General features: G+C 51.8%; 1 protein-coding gene across 1 annotated transcript; it reads right to left on the reverse strand.

Moving 5' to 3' along the window:
* Nucleotides 1-6333: 6333 nt before the first annotated feature.
* On the reverse strand, nucleotides 6334-18743 carry RHOF (ras homolog family member F, filopodia associated). Its single transcript, XM_078873931.1, has 5 exons — nucleotides 18615-18743; nucleotides 16369-16456; nucleotides 9193-9302; nucleotides 7876-8010; nucleotides 6334-6507 (listed from the first exon to the last, which is right to left on the reverse strand). The coding sequence occupies exons 1-5, from the start codon at nucleotides 18741-18743 to the stop codon at nucleotides 6334-6336; spliced, it is 636 nt and encodes a 211-aa protein (XP_078730057.1).
* Nucleotides 18744-23559: the final 4816 nt, after the last annotated feature.

Consider the following 23559-nt stretch of genomic DNA (forward strand, 5'->3'; position numbering starts at 1 on the left):
TTCACGCTGCGGGCAACAGATGAACGCTGCAGCGCAAATCCTCGGCCTGAGATGAAAACTGGGGGTTGTGGGGGGGGGGGCTGGGACGCGGCTCCCCCCCCCGGTATCGCGGTTCGCCTCTCGTGGCAGGAGGTTTCGAGGTGGTTCGAACCCGGCGGCCGCCTCCGTTAAATACTCGCTGTCCGTGCAATCGCCACGACGTCGCCGGCGGGGGCGTTGGCCAAATGCGCGCCGACTGCCCTCGAGTTCACGAGTCGCCAAGTTCCCAAGATGACGCCGCTGGCTGCTGCTGCTGCTGCTGAGCATCGGCAACCATCGCCCCCCCCTCTCCCTTCCTCCCCACAGGCAGCAGACGAACGCCCCCCCCCCCCCCCCGAGGTCGCTCGCTCTTGCGATGGAGGCTCCTCGAACCGCTGGCCTTGTGGCGTGGCTCACCACCTGGGTCACACAAAACTCAACTTGTCAGCAGTAGTATTATTATTATTTTGTTTGTTTGCTCCGGGAAGATTCACAGGAGGGTTCCTATCAATGTTTCGCAGTAAGGGGGGGAGGGGGGGGTGCAGGAGGGTGACACAGAACTTTATGGCACGTTGGATTCCTCCAGTGAGTAAATATTCTGAGTATTGCTACGTGCATCACAATTGAGTTTCTATAGGAGTTGAGTTGGGTTACTATAGGATTTTAGGTTGAATTTCTATAGGATTTTAGTTGTGCTTCAATAGGAGTTGTTGGGTTTCAATGGGAGTTGAGTTGAGTTCCTATAGGATTTGAGGTGGGTTTCAATAGGAGTTCAGTTTGGTTTCAATAGGAGTTGAACTCAACTGTTGAGTGGTTTCAATAGGATTTGAGTTGGGTTTCCATAGGAGTTGTTGTGTTTCTATAGGATTTTGGTTAGGGTTCAATAGGAGATGAGTGGTTTCAATAGGAGATGAGTTGGTTTTTTTTAGGATTTCAGTTAGGGTGCAATAGGAGTTGAGTAATTTCAATAGGATTTGAGTTAGGTTACAATAGGAGTTGTTGGGTTTCAATATGATTTGAGTGAGTTTCTATAGGATTTCAGTTAGGTTTCAATGGGAGTTGAGAGGTTTCAATGGGAGTTGAGTGGTTTCAATAGGAGTTGAGTGGTTTCAATAGGAGTTGAGTGGTTTCAATAGGAGTTGAGTGGTTTCAATAGGAGTTGAGTGGTTTCAATAGGAGTTGAGTGGTTTCAATAGGAGTTGAGTGGTTTCAATAGGAGTTGAGTGGCTTCAATGGGAGTTGAGTTTCTATAGGATTTGAGTTGGGTTTCCATAGGAGTAGTTGGGTTTCAATAGGAGTTGAGTGATATCGGAAGGATTTTAGTTAAGTTTCAATAGGAGTTGAGTGGCTTCAATGGGAGTTGAGTGGCTTCAATGGGAGTTGAGTTTCTATAGGATTTGAGTTGGGTTTCCATAGGAATTGTTGGGTTTCAATAGGAGTTGAGTGATTTCGATAAGATTTCAGTCAGGTTTCAATAGGAGTTGAGTGGCTTCAATGGGAGTTGAGTGGCTTCAATAGGAGTTGAGTGGCTTCAATGGGAGTTGAGTGGCTTCAATAGGTGTTGAGTGGCTTCAATGGGAGTTGAGTTGGTTTCAACAGCAGGTGGGACCGCTAGTGTTCTGGGTTTCTTGCAAGGAGTTGAGAGACGTCCGTGAGAGATGGAATCGCGAACTCCGTGGCACGAGCGTGGGGAGCGAAACCACATCCCGTGGCGTGACGCACACGGTACACACAGCACAGTACTCACGGCAAGGCAGTACACACACACACACGTCCAGTATACTGCACACAAAGACACAGATGCCCCGTGTAGCCATTCACAGACTTTTAGGGGGCAGGTGCTGTGAGCGACTAGCACCTATGAAGGCCGATCACGAGTTGGGTGGGTGGCCAGCACCACGCCCAGCCGCCTTTGTCTTCCTCGTAGCGATATTTACATACTGCGCCAGGTACTCATTGAAGGCTGAGTCCCGTACTTGTCAACCCCCTTATCGGTGCCTATCTTATTACAGACCTTAATGGCCCTTATAAATATCAACGTTTATCCTACAAAAGTCTCTCATCACAAGGGAGAAATGCAAACAAGTAGACATATTTTTAAACACATCTAAACTCAATTTCCGTGTACACCGAATGGGCTGACGCGGTAACGAAGTTCACCGTGGTGGGGGGGGGTCGAGGACGGGTTCAAATATTCGTCACGGTTATTGAGCAGCGAGCGGGAATCGAACTCGGGTCGCCGGGTTTTTCAGAGCAGTGCGCTAACTGCTGCGCCACCGCTCTCCACACGCGCGCGCACAGTACACACACGTATGCACAGGACACACACACACACATATACAAATAGTGAAACTATATATTTTGTGACCGTGTGAGGGGGGGGGGTGCACCGATGCAATGCACCAGGTATTATATTGGAAACATGTATTTATTTGTTCACAGAGCTCCTGTGCCCAGGTAACAGACCGAGGTGCGCATACGAAGGCCGCGCCTACGAAGGCCACGCTGGGGCCAATTGATACTTTTCTGGTCAACAAAAAAAAACATTTTTTTTCTGGCCTGGACTTTTGCAGCTGTTTTAGACTAATTTCAGGGTGCTGATTCCAAATCTGATCTCAGATTTGCTCTATCACATCTCATTTTTATGCTATCGGCATACCCCATTTTCATTGATTTTACCCGAAATTAACTCTGTCACTTATGATTGCAAGTTGTTGCGAGTCAGTGACTGCTTTAGTGTTAAAATATGGTGCTGTATTTTTAGGATAGTGTGTTTATAATACCATTTTATGTAGATATCCACATCTATTTAATATTTTTCTTCTGCAGTTTTTATTGAAAATGCAATATTTGATATCTCAAAAACCTGATGTGATAGACAAAAACTGATGCCAGATTTGGAATCAGCACCGACAAAATTACATTAAAACCGTTGGAATACCTTATGCCAGAAAAAGTGTGTTGACCAGTGTTATTATTATTGTTGTTGTTGTTGTCTTCATGCTGCCTACGCAGGGAAGTCGGTGCGTGGTGCACGCCGGCGAATGCGCCAATCGCAGCGATCGTTCGCGTTTGCGCAACCTTTTTAACCCAGCGGTGGAAATTCCACATTCCAGTGACGGGAGACAGTTTGTCCATTGAGCTGACCTCTGTTGACTTGGAGTGGCTTTTCACGACAACACGAGGACCCAAAACAGCCCCCAGCCGCCCAAGGGCGATCCTCCAGGGCCAGTGCAATCTTTTCTCGCCTCTCAACTTCGATGTGAACACCTCGTCGCAGTGAAGACGACGATGACGCTGATGACGCTACAGCTGCTGATAATGATGACGCTGCTAATCGATAGGTCACGATGATGTTACTGGTGACGAGGGTTCATGCTGCTGCTACTGGTCCTGCCAGATATGGCTGCTGTTGATTACAATCTTAATGGGGCTTATGATGATGATGATGCAGCTGCCGATGAGATTATTGCTGCTCACTATACTTTCCTGCTGATGATGATTGCCGATGTTCGTGCTGATAATCCTGATGATATTACTGCTGATGATCCTAATGTTGCTGATGATATTACTGCTGATGATGATGTTGATGGTGCTGTTGATGATAATGAGGTTGATGCTGCTGATGATGATGATGACTCCAGCCACACGTAGCACCGGATGTATGGTACGTGCCGTGCCCGTACCAAATGAACACATTTCAATCGCTCGATACTGCGCGTTCACTAAAGCAACACAAGTTGGATACACACCACAACACAATACTTTACATTTTGACTTAAAACTTTCGTGACTGCAGGAGTTAATATTCTTTAGTTATTTCGGTAAAGCCACGTAGATTGAAATAAAAAAATATATAAAAAATGTATTCACTTTATTTGTATTCTTTTTCTATCTACGTGACTTTACCGAAAGAACCAAATAATATGAATACAATACTTGTTTTGTAATAATAATAATAATAACAACAACGCAGCTATAATGTGCACGCGATCATTGCAATTAGCTCACGCTTGGTACCCATGCGCCCGTGATAAATAATGACCACGTACAAGAGAACATTCACGGTCGATTTAAAAAACGTCGCTACGCGAGCGAAACTCCTCCTCCTCCTCTGCCGCTGCTCCTGCCGCGTGTCCAAGTCGCCGGGCCACAGCGAGCCCTGCACCACGGGGCCTCTACAGGGCTGCTGGGGGAGGAGGGGGGAGGTGGCACGGGCTCTGACGAGGGGTGGTGGTGCGGACAGCACCGCCGTCTTTGTCACAGCGGACGCGTTGGATGTAGCGGTGGAGAGGCGACGCCTCCCGCGGTCCAGTCACGCTCCTGGCTCACGATCAGTGACCGTCAGCGACCATCCACGCGTCCTCCCCCCTCCCCTCCGATTGGTAGCTTGTGGAGGGGCTCAGGGTCATCGCTTCCTTCCATCTGACAGATGCCGCAGCAGTTGCATAGTAGCCCGTTGCGCAAATGACCTCCTCCAAAGGGGTTTTGCTCTTCATCTCAGCTCCGTCGCGGAGCTGTACACTGAAGGGGGGGCGGGGTTGGAGGTGGGGGGTAACCACCCACCCACCCACGCTGTTTATCAGTAGCGTAGCTATCGAGTGTGCAATCGGTGCAACTGCACCGGGGGGCCCCACTGCACCCCAGAGGGACCCGGGTGTCACGCTCCGAATAAGAGGCGAGATTGAGGCAGCAAGGGCCCAATTTCAATCCTTGCACCAGGGCCCATTCCGACCACGCTCGCCCACGTGGGTCTCCACGCGAGTCGTTGTGTCTCTGGCTGGGCCTCCGGGCCTCCTCTCTACACGACTTTTGGGTCTCACTCCGTCACTTTGCTGTTTGCTGTGGCACAGAATGGCAACGCTGTCCGCATTCGCAGCGGGCCACTCACAGCCGCCACCCGAACGTGGTCCAGTCGGAGTGTTTGGCCACTGCTTTAAATTCCCACGCGATGAGCCACTTCGTTGAGCTGTCGTTTGTGGCCAGGTTGCTTCTGGCAAAGAGCGACATAGCTCAGTGGGCCTCACCTGGTAGAATAATAACAATACAAAAAATAGTTTAGATCCTTGGCACGCCCCTCCCACCCCCCATCTCGATCGACACCACCCCACTCGGGTTGCCACCTGTCCCGGTTTACCCAGGTTGATCTGTTGTGGAGGCACCAAATAAATAATCATCAGACAACTCGCCTCCTTCCCATATCTCTCCCTCCACGTAAAAATATATAAACGTTGTTTTTTTTTTACACATCCCCATCAGCCTCGCGCTGCCTTCTGGGACCGAATAATTTCAGAAGCGAATTGGTTCAAAACAATCGAGCGCTGGACCGTTTTCGACACTCAATGTTCTCAACAACAACAGCGACAGCAGCAGCAGCAGGGTCAGGGTCAGGCTCGCGTGAACAAAACGCTGGCGATGCCTGCTGCTGCTGCTTCTGCTGCTGCTGCTGCTTCTGCTGCTGCTACTGCTGCTGCTACTGCTGCTGCTGCTTCTGCTGCTGCTGCTGCTTCTGCTGCTGCTTCTGCTGCTGCTGCTGCTTCTGCTGCTGCTGCTGCTGCTTCTGCTGCTGCTGCTTCTGCTGCTGCTTCTGCTGCTGCTGCTGCTTCTGCTGCTGCTGCTGCTTCTGCTGCTGCTGCTGCTTCTGCTGCTGCTGCTTCTGCTGCTGCTTCTGCTGCTGCTTCTGCTGCTGCTGCTTCTGCTGCTGCTTTTGCTGCTGCTGCTGCTTCTGCTGCTGCTGCTGCTTCTGCTGCTGCTGCTTCTGCTGCTGCTGCTGTTCCTGCTGCTGCTGCTCCTGCTGCTGCTTCTGCTGCTGCTGCTGCTTCTGCTGCTGCTGCTTCTGCTGCTGCTGCTGCTTCTGCTGCTGCTGCTGCTTCTGCTGCTGCAGCTGCCCTGCGGGAGTCTGGGAGTCCTCTCGGGACGGGGCAGCAGAGGGGCAGCAGAGGGGCAGCATGGGGGTCCCGCTCGGCTTGCAGACGACTCGAGGAGTGTGTCCGCAACGGACGTCTGGACTTTCACGCACGCGAGGTTGTGGTGGGTGGGTGGGTGGTGATGGTGGCGGTTCGGATTTGACGTCGATACGATTCAGAGGGAGGAGTGGGTGGACGGGGGTGGGGGGCGGGCGAGATTCGGAGGTCTCGAGGTCTTCCTGAGACATCAGTAGCAGCCTCCCGTCGGGTGTCCCATGTCCCACGTCGGGATGCTCGCGAGTAGCGGCATCCACTGCGGGGTCCTTCGACGCTGTGGCCGGGTGGGAGGGGGTAGCAGGTGGGGGGGGGGGGGGGTCGCTCGCCACACGTGGCGGGGTCACCGCGGCGCTTAGAGCAGAGTGCAGGCCTTGAATCGCCGCCTCTTGGAGGTGCTGCGCAGCGCCGCCCGCTCCTGCAGGGCTGCGGAGGCCGCCTCCTTGAAGATGGTCTCCACGTTGTCGCGGTCCTTGGCCGAGCACTCGATGTAGTCGCGCGCCTCCACTTCCTTGGCCAGGGCGGCCCCCTGCACCGCCAGGGCAGAGCGCACACGCGCGCGCGTGAGAGGGTGACCGTGGGAGCGGTGGCGCAGCGGTTAGCGCGCTGAGCTACGAACCCCCGGTGACTCGAGTTCGGTTCACCGCCGAACGCCGGTGATGATTATCTGAACCGGTTCTGGGCTTCCCTAGGTCGACGCGGCCTCAATTGAGTACCTGGTGCGGTGCTTAAACGTCGAAGCTGGGGAGACAAAGGCGGCCGGGCGTGGTGGTGACCACACACCCCATCGTGTGCCGTACCGGCCTTCATCGGTGCTTTCTCGCGAACAGCACTAGCCCCCAAACGGTCTGCTGAAGGCTATACGGGAGACTATACGGGGGATGTATGTCTTTGTTTTGCGTAAATGTATCTACACACAAAGTGAACTCTCGATTAAAGCAGTCTATATAGACATGTTGTGATCATACTCTTTGGTTCTTTCGGTAAAGTCACGTAGGTATAAAAATAAAAAATCACGACGTTTCGATCGCAACACAAGCGGTCGTCCTCAGGCGTAAAAATTAATCCAGCAGTGGAACTGCTGAACCAGCGAGGGAGCTGTTATATAAATAACTCTTGTTGTAATATAAATAAAATAAAAAAAGATAACTCTACGTCACGTAGGTAAAATAATAATAATAAATGAAAAATAACTAAATTAAATAACGACGTTTCGGAAGCAACACAAGTCTCCGTCTTCAGGTGGGACCGTCACAGCTAAATTTACTGTATGATACAGTAAATTTACTGATGAGTGGTGAGTGAGTGGTGAGTGTGTATCAGTAAATTTACAGATTATTATTTTATTTTTATTATTTATTTTTTCCTACGTGACTTTACCGAAAGAACCAAAGTGTATGGATTCCTGCAGTCACGAAAGCTTCAAATCAATGTTGTGATCACATTACTGACTGGCTGATTGGTGTCTCGCTTGTATGTGATTGGCTGATCACTGCCATGGTAACCTGCTCATACACGTGCTCTCAGGTGATTGGCTGATCACTGCCATGGTAACCTGCTCATACACGTGCTCTCAGGTGATTGGCTGATCACTGCCCTGGTAACCTGCTCATCCACGTGCTCTCAGGTGATTGGCTGATCACTGCCCTGGTCACCTGCTCATACACGTGCTCTCAGGTGATTGGCTGATCACTGCCCTGGTCACCTGCTCATACACGTGCTCTCAGGTGATTGGCTGATCACTGCCCTGGTCACCTGCTCATACACGTGCTCTCAGGTGATTGGCTGATCACTGCCCTGGTCACCTGCTCATACACGTGCTCTCAGGTGATTGGCTGATCACTGCCCTGGTCACCTGCTCATACACGTGCTCTCAGGTGATTGGCTGGCGGCTCACCTGCTTGTACGTGATTGGCTCCTGGCCCCCGCTGCGCAGCTTGCGAACCTTTTCTCGATCCTTGCGCAGATCCGTCTTGCAGCCAATGAGGAACGAGGGCACCCCGGGACAAAAGTGTCTCATCTCTGGGTTCCACTGGAACAGGAATCATCAGCACATCCAAGGATCATCATCAGCCAAGATCAATCCGCTGCCGGATTAACACCTCCCCAAGTCGTAGCCATGGAGTCAACATTGGGGGGGACCAAATCTTCCAGGGGGTCTGGGGTCCCCCCCAGAAAAAAAAATCTAAATTTGAAAACTCATTTCCTGCCTAAAATATTTTCTTTATTCACTAACACACGGGATGGACTTTTTCTTTATTTTTTACAATAATGTCTAATAGTGTATTGTATTACATTGCTCTGTTTTTTTCTTTCTTACCCTTTCTTGTTTCATTGTATGTAATGGCAGAGATTAGGGATTCATAAAGGACAACCATAACCACAATCATATAAACAGCAATCTATGCATTGCTATATGAAGACAAGTCCAGATTTTGTGGCTCAGGTTTATCAATTTGTTGTTTTCATTAACACAGCATCGCAATTTTTCTGCTTCTTCTTGGTTCTTTCGGTAAAGTCACGTAGAAGGGAAGTAATAAAATAATACAAATAAAACATAATAAAATAATTCTCACGACGTTTCGGCCACAACGCAAGCAGCCGTCCTCAGGTGAAGAACATGTCTGTCGATGAGACAGAGTCTAAATGACACTTCTTAGGCTTGGAGTGTCTATTTAAGCTGTGAGGGAGGAGGAAGAGCGCCTTGACAAAAGAATTTGCATTTGAAGAGGAATTTAGCATATTTATGGGAAATGCAGGAATGCGAATAGTGCTAATTGTGAAATGCGTGGGAGGTGGGCGGGGGGTTTTCAAAGTCATATTATGCCCATGCATTATGCAGGATTAGCAGCATCAAAGGGGGGGGGGCAGGGGCAGCAATTATTATATTTAAAACATTTGTATAGCAATATATTGGGGAGGGGACATTTTGAGCATATTTGATTATTGGGGAGGGGGGGGGGATGTGTCCCCCCCCAATATATATTATAATTACAGCCTTGGTTGTCCCTAAAGGTCAAGACGACGGCTCGAACTCGCGTCCTCCCGTCTCTCGGTGTCATTCCAAATCGCGCGCCTCTCCGTTCTTCGTTGCCATTGACGCCCGCCTTCTAGCCCGGCGCCTCGGCCGTGTCGTCTCAGTTGTCTGACCCCCCACGATTCACCCGGCCACCACGATTGTGCCCCTCACTTTGACCCGCGGTGCCCTGCTCACCTTCTGGACGATGTTGTCGAAGCTAGTGGGACACATGACGTCATAGCAGAGCAGCACAACGCTGGCTCCGTTGTAGCAGAGGGGCCGAAGGCGATCGTAGTCTTCCTGACCTGCTCGACGCCGGGGGGGGGGGGGGGGGGTAGTGGTGGGGGGGGGGGCAGGTGAGCCCATGAGGGGGGGGGGGGGTTATGTTTGTGAAATCGTCTGGTGGCGTGGGTGGAGTTTCACGTCGCGAGTTCGCTGGGTTGACTCTTCGCGCGGAGCTCATCTCTCGAGGGTTTTCAGCCGGAGCTGTCTGGGGCTGAGCTCTTTGAAAAGATGTCCTCGCTATCGCGGGCGGGTGTTTGTTGGGGGGGGGGGGGGGCGGAGGAGGGGGAGGGGGGGCTCCGTTGGGTGAGGTTCGGGGTGGTGGAGGGTGGCGGGGAGGGCTCCAGAAACTGTTAAAATATGATAATTGTTTTTTTACCCTTTTATCTGCCAACAAAACTGACACATTTTTTACGAGGAGTCATGTTTGCATAGACCACAGTACCTGCAGTCGTAATGCAAACAAAAAACATAACTCTGATAATGTATGCACTGTCCTTGAAGTTGATTGGTCCACACCCGAGACAGCTTTCATTAAAGCCTAGTCTCACATGGTGTTGGACCAGATGACGCCAAAAGGTCCAACACCATGTGTTGGACCTTTTCGCACGGATGGGATTGAAGTGAAACATCCCAATGTACGGAGCTGGAATCAAGGATGAAGTTTTGCTTCTCGAGATTTTGCGGAGCGCTGCGAGGCTGTCTGGGAGGCCCGGGGGGCGAACGGCGCTCGGCACCGCCACAAGGACACACGCGGCGCCTGTCCATGATAATAGGAATCCTATATTGCTGTGCTCTACATTTCTCTCATCCTCATCACAACAACGACAGCAACAACAACGACAACAGATGCACGTGGCTGGGGGGTGGGGTGGGGGTAATGATGCTGAGGGGCCGTCCATAAATGACGTCACGCACCTGGGGGGGGGGCGGGGTCAGACATTTGTGATGATGTGTGACGAGGGGGGGGTTGAGAAATGTGACGTCACATTAAAATGCGCAACTTTAAATAAATATAGAATTGTTATAACAACACTCCTACTATATCAGAGTGCAGCGCCACATTAAATACGCACTACAATGACAATAGTTGAAAGCGATTTATTTTCAAAATGGAAATATGGTTTTGGGGAGGGGGGAGGCAGGCCTTTGTGACGTCATATTTGAGAGGGGGTCTGACTTTTTGTGACGCCGTGTGACGAGGAGGGGGAGGGGTCAAAAAATCGTCCAAAAATCGCGTGACGTCATTTATGGACGGCCCCTGACGCTAAAACAACTTCTGCAACAGTGTTCCGGACGAACCGAGCAGGACCCTCTTCAAACCCGTCTTGGGACTAGCTGAGGCTCTCCTAGCGAGGGGGGAGGGGGGTGGAGAGATTGCCACGGCGCAGCGGAAGACCGCCGATAGGGCCGCACCTGCCAGAGGCTACGGGCAGCAGCAGCAGTGGCAGCGCGCATGGGGGAAGTGCTGATACCGCGCTCTGTGGCGAGAGGTCGGAAACGCGTCGAGGAGCGTTCACCGCTGCGGCTCTGCCCACACGCGTTACTCCCACACCTACGTGGTACCTACCGCCCGCTACAGCTGTGCGTGCGTGCGCGCATGCAATGGGAGGGGTTCGTGTGGGGTGGTTTGGAGCGGTGGTGCAGCGGTTAGCGCACTGCGCGCTACGCACCCAGCGAACGAAATTAAGTTTGAATTTTTCCCGCTCACGGACAACGGAAGTTGGAAGCGAATTTCTGAAATCGGTGCTGGATCAAGTCAACTTTGACTTGAGTAGCTGGTGCGGCGTGCGAGCATCGTCAGTGGGGAGACAAAGGCGGCCGGGCGTGAGCATCGTCGGTGGGGAGACAAAGGCGGCCGGGCGTGAGTGCGCCGTGCGGGACTCGTGGAGCGTGATTTCTGAACCGACCAGAGTGCCTAAGTTTGCTCAAACGACGCTGTGAAGAAGCCTTCGTCCAGCAGTCGATTGACAACCACGCGCGCGGCCACCTTTGTCTCCCCAGAGCCGATATTTGCATATCACCGTTGGCATTTCACAACACCAGACAGTCATTTGAGGCCGAGTCCACCTACGGGGGTGGGTGGCTATAGCGCACACGCACACATTTTGACACACGTACAAAACACACACACGTTGACACATCAAAGACCTACACGCATACATGCACACACATCACACACATGCATCACACATCAAACACGCAAACAACAGCGTGTGTGCTGGTACTGTGAGCAATACGGAAGCAAAGTATTGAAAGGTCAAGGCCCCATAGATGGCTACTTGACTTCACACCTGTAAAATCTGTGAAATCTCAATAAAGTCAAACGAAAAAATCCGAATGATCAGATCCTCATCCTTGACACAGCTGCTGCTGCTGCTGCTGGAACACAAGCGCAGCTCGTCACGTGGGCGAGCTGCTCCCGGTGAGCAAGTCGTGGAAATTCCACATTCCCATGGCAGCAGCCAGTGACCGTAATATGAGATCTCCCGTTGACCGCGCACGAAGTCGTGATCATGTGACCCCCGTAGCTCTCACGAAGGGGCTCAAAGAAGGGTTTACCTACGAAGGCCGGTACGGCACACGAGGGGGTCTGTGTCCAGCACCACGCCCGACCGCCTTTGTCTCCCCAGCGGCGATGTTTTACACACCGGACCAGGTGCTCATTTGAGGCTGAGTCGATCTAGCGGAGATGCCCATGGACCGGTTCAGATAATCGTCACTGGTTTTAACTGTGATCTGGAATCGAACCCGGACGGCTGGGTTCGGAGCGCAGCGCGCTAATCGCTACACCACCGCTCCCCGCAACAACCACCGCCCACAGACTCGCGCGCGTTCTGCACGTATTCACTGTTTGCGCACGACGATGAATCCCAAGCGGCAGATCCGGCGATAGAAAAAACCGGCTCTACTGTGACCCGGACAGACCGGGTGGGCCCCCCATCTGATGCGGGTATCCAAACAAAGACAGAGATCCCCCGTGTTGCCCGAACAGAAGTGTTGTTAGCGAGCACCTGTGAAGGCCCGCACGGCACACGAGGGGTTGTGTGGCCAGCACCACGCCCGGCCGCCTTTGTGGCGATGTTTTAGACACCGCACCAGGAACTCATTTGAGGCTGAGTCGACTTAGGGGAGGGCTCTGGACCGGCTCAAATGATCGTGTTGGCCGTGAGAGGGAATCGAACTCGGGTCGCGGGTTCGTAGCGCACCTACACTAACCGCTCCCTTGCAGTGTACCGAACGCACTAACCATGCAGTCCACCTTACACATGCACGTGTGCTTGTATGTGTACTGTTCATGCAGTGCCGAGTCTTATCCGGGACAACGATGGTGGAACGCCAGCCAAATCCACCATTCCTCGTGGTGTACACGCAGTACCGCGGTGGTGGTGGTTGTGGTGGTTGTGCATAGATGCGTTGGTTAAAGTTTCAAGTTGATTTTGTTCAACCAGGTGAGAAGTCGAGAAGTAAGGATGGCTTCATTTGTAAGAGTGAGTGAGTGGATGAGTGGGTGAATGAGTTGGTGGATGAGATGGTAGGTGAGTGAATGATTGAGTGGATGAGTGGGTGAATGAGTTGGTGGATGAGATGGTAGGTGAGTGAATGATTGAGTGGATGAGTGGGTGAATGAGTTGGTGGATGAGATGGTAGGTGAGTGAATCATTGAGTGGGTGAATGAGTTAGTGGATGAGATGGTAGGTGAGTGAATGATTGAGTGGATAAATGAGTTGGTGGATGAGATGGTAGGTGAGTGAATTATTGAGTGGATGAGTGGATGAATGAGTTGGTGGATGAGATGGTAGGTGAGTGAATGATTGAGTGGATGAGTGGGTAAATGAGTTGGTGGTTGAGATTGTAGGTGAGTGAATGATTGAGTGGGTGAATGAGTTGGTTGATGAGATGATAGGTGAGTGAATGATTGAGTGGGTGAATGAGTTGGTGGATGAGATGGTAGGTGAGTGAATTATTGAGTGGATAAATGAGTTGGTGGATGAGATGGTAGGTGAGTGAATGATTGAGTGGGTGAATGAGTTGGTTGATGAGATGGTAGGTGAGTGAATGATTGAGTGGATGAGTGGGTGAATGAGTTGGTGGTTGAGATTGTAGGTGAGTGAATGATTGAGTGGGTGAATGAGTTGGTTGATGAGATGATAGGTGAGTGAATGATTGAGTGGGTGAATGAGTTGGTGGATGAGATGGTAGGTGAGTGAATGATTGAGAGGATGAATGAGTTGGTGGATGAGATGGTAGGTGAGTGAATGATTGAGTGGATGAATGAGTTGGTGGATGAGATGGTAGGTGAGTGAATGATTGAGTGGATGAATGAGTTGGTGGATGAGATGGTAGGTGAGTGAATGATTGAGTGGGTGAATGAGTTGGTTGATGAGATGGTAGGTGAGTGAATGATTGAGTGGATAAATGAGTTGGTGGATGAGATGGTAGGTGAGTGAATGATTGAGTGGATGAGTGGGTGAATGAGTTGGTGGTTGAGATTGTAGGTGAGTGAATGATTGAGTGGGTGAATGAGTTGGTGGATGAGATGGTAGGTGAGTGAATGATTGAGTGGGTGAATGAGTTGGTGGATGAGATGGTAGGTGAGTGAATGATTGAGAGGATGAATGAGTTGGTGGATGAGATGGTAGGTGAGTGAATGATTGAGTGGATGAATGAGTTGGTGGATGAGATGGTAGGTGAGTGAATGATTGAGTGGGTGAATGAGTTGGTGGATGAGATGATAGGTGAGTGAATGATTGAGTGGATGAGTGGGTGAATGAGTTGGTGGTTGAGATGGTAGGTGAGTGAATGATTGTGTGGGTGAATGAGTTGGTTGATGAGATGGTAGGTGAGTGAATGATTGAGTGGGTAAATGAGTTGGTGGATGAGATGCTAGGTGAATGAATGATTGAGTGGATGAGTGGGTGAATGAGTTGGTGAATGAGATGCTAGGTGAGTGAATAATTGAGTGGATGAGTGGGTGAATGAGTTGGTGGATGAGATGGTAGGTGAGTGAATGATTGAGTGGATGAGTGGGTGAATGAGTTTGTGGATGAGATGCTAGGTGAGTGAATAATTGAGTGGATGAGTGGGTGAATGAGTTGGTGGATGAGATGGTAGGTGAGTGAATGATTGAGTGGATGAGTGGGTGAATGAGTTGGTGGATGAGATGGTAGGTGAGTGAATCATTGAGTGGGTGAATGAGTTAGTGGATGAGATGGTAGGTGAGTGAATGATTGAGTGGATAAATGAGTTGGTGGATGAGATGGTAGGTGAGTGAATTATTGAGTGGATGAGTGGATGAATGAGTTGGTGGATGAGATGGTAGGTGAGTGAATGATTGAGTGGATGAGTGGGTGAATGAGTTGGTGGTTGAGATTGTAGGTGAGTGAATGATTGAGTGGGTGAATGAGTTGGTTGATGAGATGATAGGTGAGTGAATGATTGAGTGGGTGAATGAGTTGGTGGATGAGATGGTAGGTGAGTGAATTATTGAGTGGATAAATTAGTTGGTGGATGAGATGGTAGGTGAGTGAATGATTGAGTGGATGAATGAGTTGGTTGATGAGATGGTAGGTGAGTGAATGATTGAGTGGATGAGTGGGTGAATGAGTTGGTGGTTGAGATTGTAGGTGAGTGAATGATTGAGTGGGTGAATGAGTTGGTTGATGAGATGATAGGTGAGTGAATGATTGAGTGGGTGAATGAGTTGGTGGATGAGATGGTAGGTGAGTGAATGATTGAGAGGATGAATGAGTTGGTGGATGAGATGGTAGGTGAGTGAATGATTGAGTGGATGAATGAGTTGGTGGATGAGATGGTAGGTGAGTGAATGATTGAGTGGATGAATGAGTTGGTGGATGAGATGGTAGGTGAGTGAATGATTGAGTGGGTGAATGAGTTGGTTGATGAGATGGTAGGTGAGTGAATGATTGAGTGGATAAATGAGTTGGTGGATGAGATGGTAGGTGAGTGAATGATTGAGTGGATGAGTGGGTGAATGAGTTGGTGGTTGAGATTGTAGGTGAGTGAATGATTGAGTGGGTGAATGAGTTGGTTGATGAGATGATAGGTGAGTGAATGATTGAGTGGGTGAATGAGTTGGTGGATGAGATGGTAGGTGAGTGAATGATTGAGAGGATGAATGAGTTGGTGGATGAGATGGTAGGTGAGTGAATGATTGAGTGGATGAATGAGTTGGTGGATGAGATGGTAGGTGAGTGAATGATTGAGTGGGTGAATGAGTTGGTGGATGAGATGATAGGTGAGTGAATGATTGAGTGGATGAGTGGGTGAATGAGTTGGTGGTTGAGATGGTAGGTGAGTAAATGATTGAGTGGGTGAATGAGTTGGTTGATGAGATGGTAGGTGAGTGAATGATTGAGTGGGTGAATGAGTTGGTGGATGAGATGCTAGGTGAATGAATGATTGAGTGGATGAGTGGGTGAATGAGTTGGTGAATGAGATACTAGGTGAGTGAATAATTGAGTGGATGAGTGGGTGAATGAGTTGGTGGATGAGATGGTAGGTGAGTGAATGATTGAGTGGATGAATGAGTTGGTGGATGAGATGGTAGGTGAGTGAATGATTGAGTGGATGAATGAGTTGGTGGATGAGATGATAGGTGAGTGAATGATTGAGTGGATGAGTGGGTGAATACGTTGGTGATAATTTAGGACATTTTATATCATGGGCAGTATCAGCTCTTTGTGTACAAAGGTGTGAGTGTACCAGCTGATAGTGTACACACCCACACAGGTGTGTGTGTTCGTGTACCAGCTGATAGTGTACACAGACACAGGTGTGTGTGCGTGTACCTGCTGATAGTGTACACCCACACAGGTGTGTGTGTGTGTTCCAGCTGATAGTGTACACAGACACAGGGTTGTGTGCGTGTACCAGCTGATAGTGTACACCCACACAGGTGTGTGTGCGTGTACCTGCTGATAGTGTACACCCACACAGGTGTGTGTGTGTGTTCCAGCTGATAGTGTACACCCACACAGGTGTGTGTGCGTGTACCTGCTGATAGTGTACACCCACACAGGTGTGTGTGCGTGTCCCAGCTGAGAGTGAGTGTACACGCGCCCGTACCTGCCGTGTCCATCACCTGCAGCACCAACGAGAAGCCGTCCATGGTCACTACGGCCTGGTGCTGTTCGTAGACAGTGGCCGTGTACTCCTGTGGGGGTGACGGGGTCGGGGGTAGTGTGTGTGTGTGTGACAGGGGTAGTGTGTGTGTGGGTGACAGGGGTAGTGTGTGTGTGGGTGACAGGGGTAGTGTGTGTGTGTGGGTGACAGGGGTAGTGTGTGTGTGGGTGACAGGGTAGTGTGTGTGGGGGTGACAGGGGTAGTGTGTGTGTGTGGGTGACAGGGGTAGTGTGTGTGTGGGTGACAGGGTAGTGTGTGTGGGGGTGACAGGGGTAGTGTGTGTGTGTGGGTGACAGGGGTAGTGTGTGTGTGGGTGACAGGGTAGTGTGTGTGGGGGTGACAGGGGTAGTGTGTGTGTGTGGGTGACAGGGGTAGTGTGTGTGTGGGTGACAGGGGTAGTGTGTGTGTGGGTGACAGGGTAGTGTGTGTGGGGGTGACAGGGGTAGTGTGTGTGTGTGGGTGACAGGGGTAGTGTGTGTGTGGGTGACAGGGGTAGTGTGTGTGTGGGTGACAGGGTAGTGTGTGTGGGGGTGACAGGGGTAGTGTGTGTGTGTGGGTGACAGGGGTAGTGTGTGTGTGGGTGACAGGGTAGTGTGTGTGGGGGTGACAGGGGTAGTGTGTGTGTGTGGGTGACAGGGGTAGTGTGTGTGTGGGTGACAGGGTAGTGTGTGTGGGGGTGACAGGGGTAGTGTGTGTGTGTGGGTGACAGGGGTAGTGTGTGTGTGGGTGACAGGGGTAGTGTGTGTGTGGGTGACAGGGTAGTGTGTGTGGGGGTGACAGGGGTAGTGTGTGTGTGTGGGTGACAGGGGTAGTGTGTGTGTGGGTGACAGGGTAGTGTGTGTGGGGGTGACAGGGGTAGTGTGTGTGTGTGGGTGACAGGGGTAGTGTGTGTGTGGGTGACAGGGTAGTGTGTGTGGGGGTGACAGGGGTAGTGTGTGTGTGTGGGTGACAGGGGTAGTGTGTGTGTGGGTGACAGGGGTAGTGTGTGTGTGGGTGACAGGGTAGTGTGTGTGGGGGTGACAGGGGTAGTGTGTGTGTGTGGGTGACAGGGGTAGTGTGTGTGTGGGTGACAGGGTAGTGTGTGTGGGGGTAGTGTGTGTGAGGGGGGTGACGGGGTGGGGGGTAGTGTGTGTGTGGGGGTGACGGAATGGGGGGGGGGACACGCACACACGTGATGGGGGGCCCCGAGGGAGTTTGGTTCATCATGTCCGTGTCAGATCACTTGAGCCGGCACCGCTGAGATCGTGGCATCTCGTCTGAGCGAGTTCACGGCGAGCGAGGTCACGGGGCAGCCGGCGAGTCTCCGATGGACTCGAATAATTTGTTGATAAATTTTTTTTTTCACGAACGCGACCCGTGCCGCGTGCCGCGTGTCACAATCGACGCGGCCCTGGCCACACAACCCGTGCACACGAGACGTTCCATCTCACGGGGGTTTTCCGGGTGACTGTGTTTGAATGAAAGAATAGATAAATAAATAACGGCGTGTAGACTGCGATGGGACTACCACGTGGCCGCACCCACGTTATTTTTTTAAAAGATGATCTCGATGGACCGGCCACGGAAACCAACGAAATGGGCTCAAATAAATGAATACAGATACATTACTCAAGTCTAAGGCAGGAATGACTTACACAGAGACTCGCAAACTAACGTAGAGACCCCCCCCCCCCCCACCTCACATTCAGCGAGACCCCATCGACGTACAGAGAGCGCGGGGTGAGTGGTGAGTGGTGAAAGGGTGAGAGGGGTGAGTGGTGAGTGGTGAGAGGGTGAGAGGGTGAGTGGTGAGAGAGCGCGGGGTGAGAGGGGTGAGTGGTGAGAGGGTGAGGGGTGAGTGGTGAGAGGGTGAGGGGTGAGAGGGGTGAGTGGTGAGAGAGCGCGGGGTGAGAGAGCGCGGGGTGAGTGGTGAGAGGGTGAGAGGGGTGAGTGGTGTGAGGGGTGAGTGGTGAGAGAGCGCGGGGTGAGTGGTGAGAGAGCGCGGGGTGAGTGGTGAGAGGGTGAGAGGGTGAGTGCTGAGAGGGTGCGGGGTGAGGGGTGAGTGGTGAGAGGGTGAGGGGTGAGTGGTGAGAGGGTGAGAGGGTGAGGGGTGAGAGGGTGCGGGGTGAGGGGTGAGTGGTTAGAGCGCGCGGGGTGAGTGAGAGGGGTGAGAGTGGTGAGAGTGGTGAGTGGTGAGAGGGCGCGCTCACCTGAGGGAACTCTCCCTTGGTGAAGACGGTGAGCAGGGAGCTCTTCCCGCAGCCTCCATCGCCCACAATCACCACCTTGGTGCCCTGCTCCACCTTGACGGCCCCGTTCGTCACGACCCCCTCAGACATAATGCCCCCCCCCCCCCACACACACAACCCTCGACCTCTCCTCACCTAAGACCCCCCCACCCTCCAACCCCAGCTTCAACCGCGTGGCCAGTAGGAGCAGCAGCGAGGCAGGAGTGAAGCCCCCCGTCAGACTGGGTGGGGTGGCGAGAGGGCGTCTCGCGTGCAGTCGGAGCCTCTCCGGCACGAGCGGACGACTTCAGTTGGAGCGACTTTGGTGCAGAAGTCGCTCACGTGCAGGCAACTTGATTCTAGCCGTAGGCGACCAGGCGACCCGGACAGAGTTGAACACGAGCAGGCAACTTGATTATAGCCGTAGGCGACCAGGCGACCCGGACAGAGTTGAACACGAGCAGGCAACTTGATTATAGCCGTAGGCGACCAGGCGACCCGGACAGAGATGAACACGTGCGGTGACGACTACACCAGAGATGAACACGTACGGGCAATCAGAGATGAACACGTACGGACGACTGAAGTTGACTGCAGTTGACTGAAGTTGACTGTTGCCTTGCTCGAACTACGCGTCCCCTGCCACTCGGCTAGACACTTCGCAGGGTCATCAGCAAACCGCGAGCTCGCAGATCCCCGTTTCACTTCTCTCGCTCGCTGTCTGTGCCCGTGTGCGAGCCCTCACCTGGCGAGAATGTTGTTGGCTCTCTCACACCTCGGAGATCAGCGCGTGTCGGATCCTGCAGAGCTAGAGGACTCTGAACCCCGAAAGAGCGGTGTTGGGTGAGCGATGAGGAGGGGGGGTGGGGTGAGTGAGAGAGGGAGGGAGGGAGGGGAGGAAGTGGTTAACTCGCCTACCGCACTTTTCTGAGTCAGCTAGTCACACACGCAAACGTTCACACACGCACGTGTACACACACGCGCACGCACACACACACACATTGCAATGAAAGTACATGCACACTGTACACTTATCCGTGCATACTCATACATAATCACACGTGTACATAGAAAACAGAGATAAGGGGGGGGAAAGCTCCCCCGTATAGCCTTAACAACCTGTTAAGACAAGTGCTGTTCGCGAGGACGTACTAAGGCAGGGACGGCGCACGAAGGGGGTGTTAGTGTTATGGCCAGAACCACGCCCGGCCGCCTTTGTCTCCCAAGTGATTGTGTTCAGACACCTCGCCACTTGTGCAAAATCTAATTAGAGGAGACCCTGGCTCTGCTCAGGTATCACTCGCTACAAATTGGTTTCAACTTGATTGCATGCGACTGAATCGTCGCTTATACGTGGACGTCTCTGCAACCGGTTACTGAGATGGTAGGTGAGTGAATGATTGAGTGGATGAGTGGGTGAATGAGTTGGTGGATGAGATGGTAGGTGAGTGAATGATTGAGTGGATGAGTAGGTGAATGAGTTGGTGGATGAGATGTAGGTGAGTGAATGATTGAGTGGATGAGTGGGTGAATGAGTTGGTGGATGAGATGGTAGGTGAGTGAATGATTGAGTGGGTGAATGAGTTGGTGGATGAGATGGTAGGTGAGTGAATTATTGAGTGGATGAGTAGGTGAATGAGTTGGTGGATGAGATGGTAGGTGAGTGAATGATTTAGTGGATGAGTAGGTGAATGAGTTGGTGGATGAGATGATAGGTGAGTGAATGATTGAGTGGATGAGTGGGTGAATGAGTTGTTGGATGAGATGGTAGGTGAGTGAATGATTGAGTGGATGAGTGGGTGAATGAGTTGGTGGATGAGATGGTAGGTGAGTGAATTATTGAGTGAATGAATGAGTTGGTGGATGAGATGGTAAGTGAATGATTGAGTGGATGAGTGGGTGAATACGTTGGTGATAATTTAGGTCATTTTATGTCATGGGCAGTATCAGCTGTTTGTGTACAAAGGTGTGAGTGTACCAGCTGATAGTGTACACAGACACACAGGTGTGCGTGTATTTGCTCGCTGTCGAGAGGGACTGCAACCGGCGATCCGCTCAACGATCCGTAGCTCGGCGTTCCATCTGCGCGGTTTGCGAACTCCGATCTGGTCGCTACGATCCTGAATAAAAACGCTGTGCAATCAGCTCCTTGCGCGCCTATTCGCTCAGACGTGGACAGAGCAGTCGCAGGCGATTTGAGTCGCGTGAATGCACGGACGCCCACTGCCCAGCCTCATCCAACTCGCACGGTTTCACACTGAGGCTGTGAGAATGGGTGCATGGGTCCACCACCCCCCTCCCCATGCCTCCTATTTAAACAAAAATAAGTCTGAGAATTAACACTTGAAATCCGAGAGTGGTTTTGGGGGATGGGGGGGGCAGATGTGCATCTAGACCGGGGGGTCCTGATATATTGTATCAAGCTTTTAAAGTCGGGTCCTACATCACTAATAATAAGGAACTAACTATTTGCCATACTTTGTCTCTGGTAAATGTCAAAAATGCCTATTTTCGGGGTCTCAATTATTGGGGATGGAAGGGCCCCCCCCCCCATCCCCCTTGGATCCACCACTGTTGGGGGTGGGGGGAGGGGGCACGGGGGCAGGAAAAACGTCACTGGAGTCGGAATCCCGACTCGCCCGTGACGTCACCCGTGACGTAGCCGTGACGTCGAGGGCGGGAGGCGACCGCGTGCCGCCCGTTTCAACATCTCCTGCCACCACGACGACGGCGGCGAGGTTGGGACATCGCGGCCTCTCGACTCGAGTCGTGTTGGCGCGGGAGACGTTTCCCATGCGGTGAGGGGATCTTGCTGATGGCACCGTCGTCATCATCATCATCAATCGTTGGCCGTCCTTCATGATCCTTGGTGGTCTCCCTCGCGAGAGAAACGGGGCGGTCATCGTGCGGAGTTGGCACCCGTGACCTCAATTGAAGTTTGGTTTTGTTGAACCGCGTGGTCAGGATCGCTTATAGTTTGCAAGAGTGGCCCGGCTCACCAGAAGTGGCACAAGGCAAAGCGAAATGAAGTTGCAGCGATGAAGCGAACTAGAAATCGGCGCACTGAACAAACGCGTCACGTGGGAATTTTACCGCACAGGCACGAATCAATGTTAAAGATGATGCATTCCATACAGCGTGAGTTATTTAGACCGGTCAGAGTACAATTACACAGTCGAGTACAGGGGCCGTCCATAAATGACGTCACGCACCTGGGGGGGGGGGGGGGTCAGACATTTGTGACGATGTGTGACGAGGGGGGGCGGTTGAGAAATGTGACATCACATCAAAATGCGCAAGTTTAAATAAACATAGACAACACGTTCTACTTAATTAAATAGACTTTTTAATAAATGTTTTCTCCTACAACATCAGAGTGCAGCGCCACATTAAATACGCACTACAATGACAACAGTTTAAAGCGATTTGAAGCATGTTATATTTGGGGGGGGGGGGTGCAGAGCATTGTGACGTCATATTTGAGGGGGGATCTGACTTTTTGTGACGCCGTGTGACGATGGGGGGGGTGGTCAAAAATCGTCCAAAATCGCGTGACGTCATTTATGGACGGCCCCACAGTATATATCTATTATAGACTGCCAGTACACGCACTCAAGAGATGGATTTCGCCGTACAACATCTGGCGGTTCAGCAGCATTGGTCCAGGCAGGCCGGACTGCTGAAGAGACACTGTGTGTCGAAACCGATCCAGACTTTGCTTGTATCTGAGTCAGTGCTGCTCAGAATCTCCCGATTCGCACGTTTGGCTACGTACGATGCGAAAGAAGTCCAGTATACATAATATAGAATGGGTACACTCCCGGTGGGAGGGAGGGGGGGGGCTTTGTGGCTGAAAACGCTTCTGGTTTTTTTTGACGTGGAGAGACGGATACGTTACAAAGTAGGCTCATTGCATGCTTAGTTGTGTTGTTATCTGCAGGATGAGCACCTTGTGAAGGTATGCGGCCACATTGTCTCGCCACTGTTGCAATCTCCGCTCTCATCTCGCTCCACTCCCCCGCTTTGTATTTTTTTTAAAAACGCCGGTGCCAAAACGGTTTCCACACAGCGTCGATATAAACCCACGTTGTGTTGTGCAGTATACTCGCAGCGAGACCCATACAATTACACAAACCCATACACTCCTATCGATTCCTATGAACTCACACAGTGACCCGTACGGTCGCAGAGACCCATATACTGTATCCATATAGAACCCCATATACACTGTACAGTACTTAACCCATATACCGTTAGAGATATGTATTAACTCTTAAAGGGATCCCATACACTCACAAATATACCCAAATGTTTACATGGTGACGCGTGTAATCGTATAGGTGACCCGTGGACTCACGTAAAGTTCAGTAGACTGGATACTAATACAAATATGCCCACTGTTTCCAAATCAGCAAGACGGGGGCACGGGTTGAACCCGGTGGGTGGTGGTTTCGGGTGAGGGGGTGGGTCGATGTTCCTGCTTGGCGGCATTTTTACCCAAAGCATCAGCAGCACACACGGCTCGTGCGTCGCCTCTGTTTTGTCAACAGATTCAAGGCAGAGGAGGAGGAGGAGGAGATGAACGCACGCTCCATTTCATTTTGTCCCAAACTTTGCTACTGTGGTACGGGGGCGGCTCGGGGGGGGGGGGACAGGGGTGGGGTGGGGTGGGGTGTTGTGGGTGGGGGGGGGGTGTTGTGAGTGTTGTGGGGGGGGGTGGGTAGTGTGGGTGTTGTGAGTGGGTGGGTGGGTGGATGGGTGTTGTGGGTGGGTGGGTGTTGTGGGTGGGTGGGTGGATGGGTGTTGTGGGTGGGTGGGTGTTGTGGGTGGGTGGGTGAGTGGATGTTGTGGGTGGGTGGGTGTTGTGGGTGTTGTGGGTGGGTGGGTGGATGGGTGTTGTGGGTGGGTGGGTGTTGTGGGTGGGTGG

This window comes from Lampetra fluviatilis, chromosome 37 (assembly GCF_964198595.1).
Source record: "Lampetra fluviatilis chromosome 37, kcLamFluv1.1, whole genome shotgun sequence".
Taxonomy (NCBI): Eukaryota; Metazoa; Chordata; class Hyperoartia; order Petromyzontiformes; family Petromyzontidae; genus Lampetra; species Lampetra fluviatilis.

Bases quoted from the DNA above. Each gene is read 5' to 3' on its own strand.
- RHOF (XM_078873931.1), bottom strand. From the start codon at position 18,743: ATGTCTGAGGGGGTCGTGACGAACGGGGCCGTCAAGGTGGAGCAGGGC. The intron at 9,303-16,368 runs GTACGGGCGCGT...GGCGTCGAGCAG, and splicing joins GCAGGTGATGGACACGGCAG to GTCAGGAAGACTACGATCGC. The intron at 8,011-9,192 runs GTGAGCAGGGCA...TTCCTGTTCCAG, and splicing joins TCGACAACATCGTCCAGAAG to TGGAACCCAGAGATGAGACA.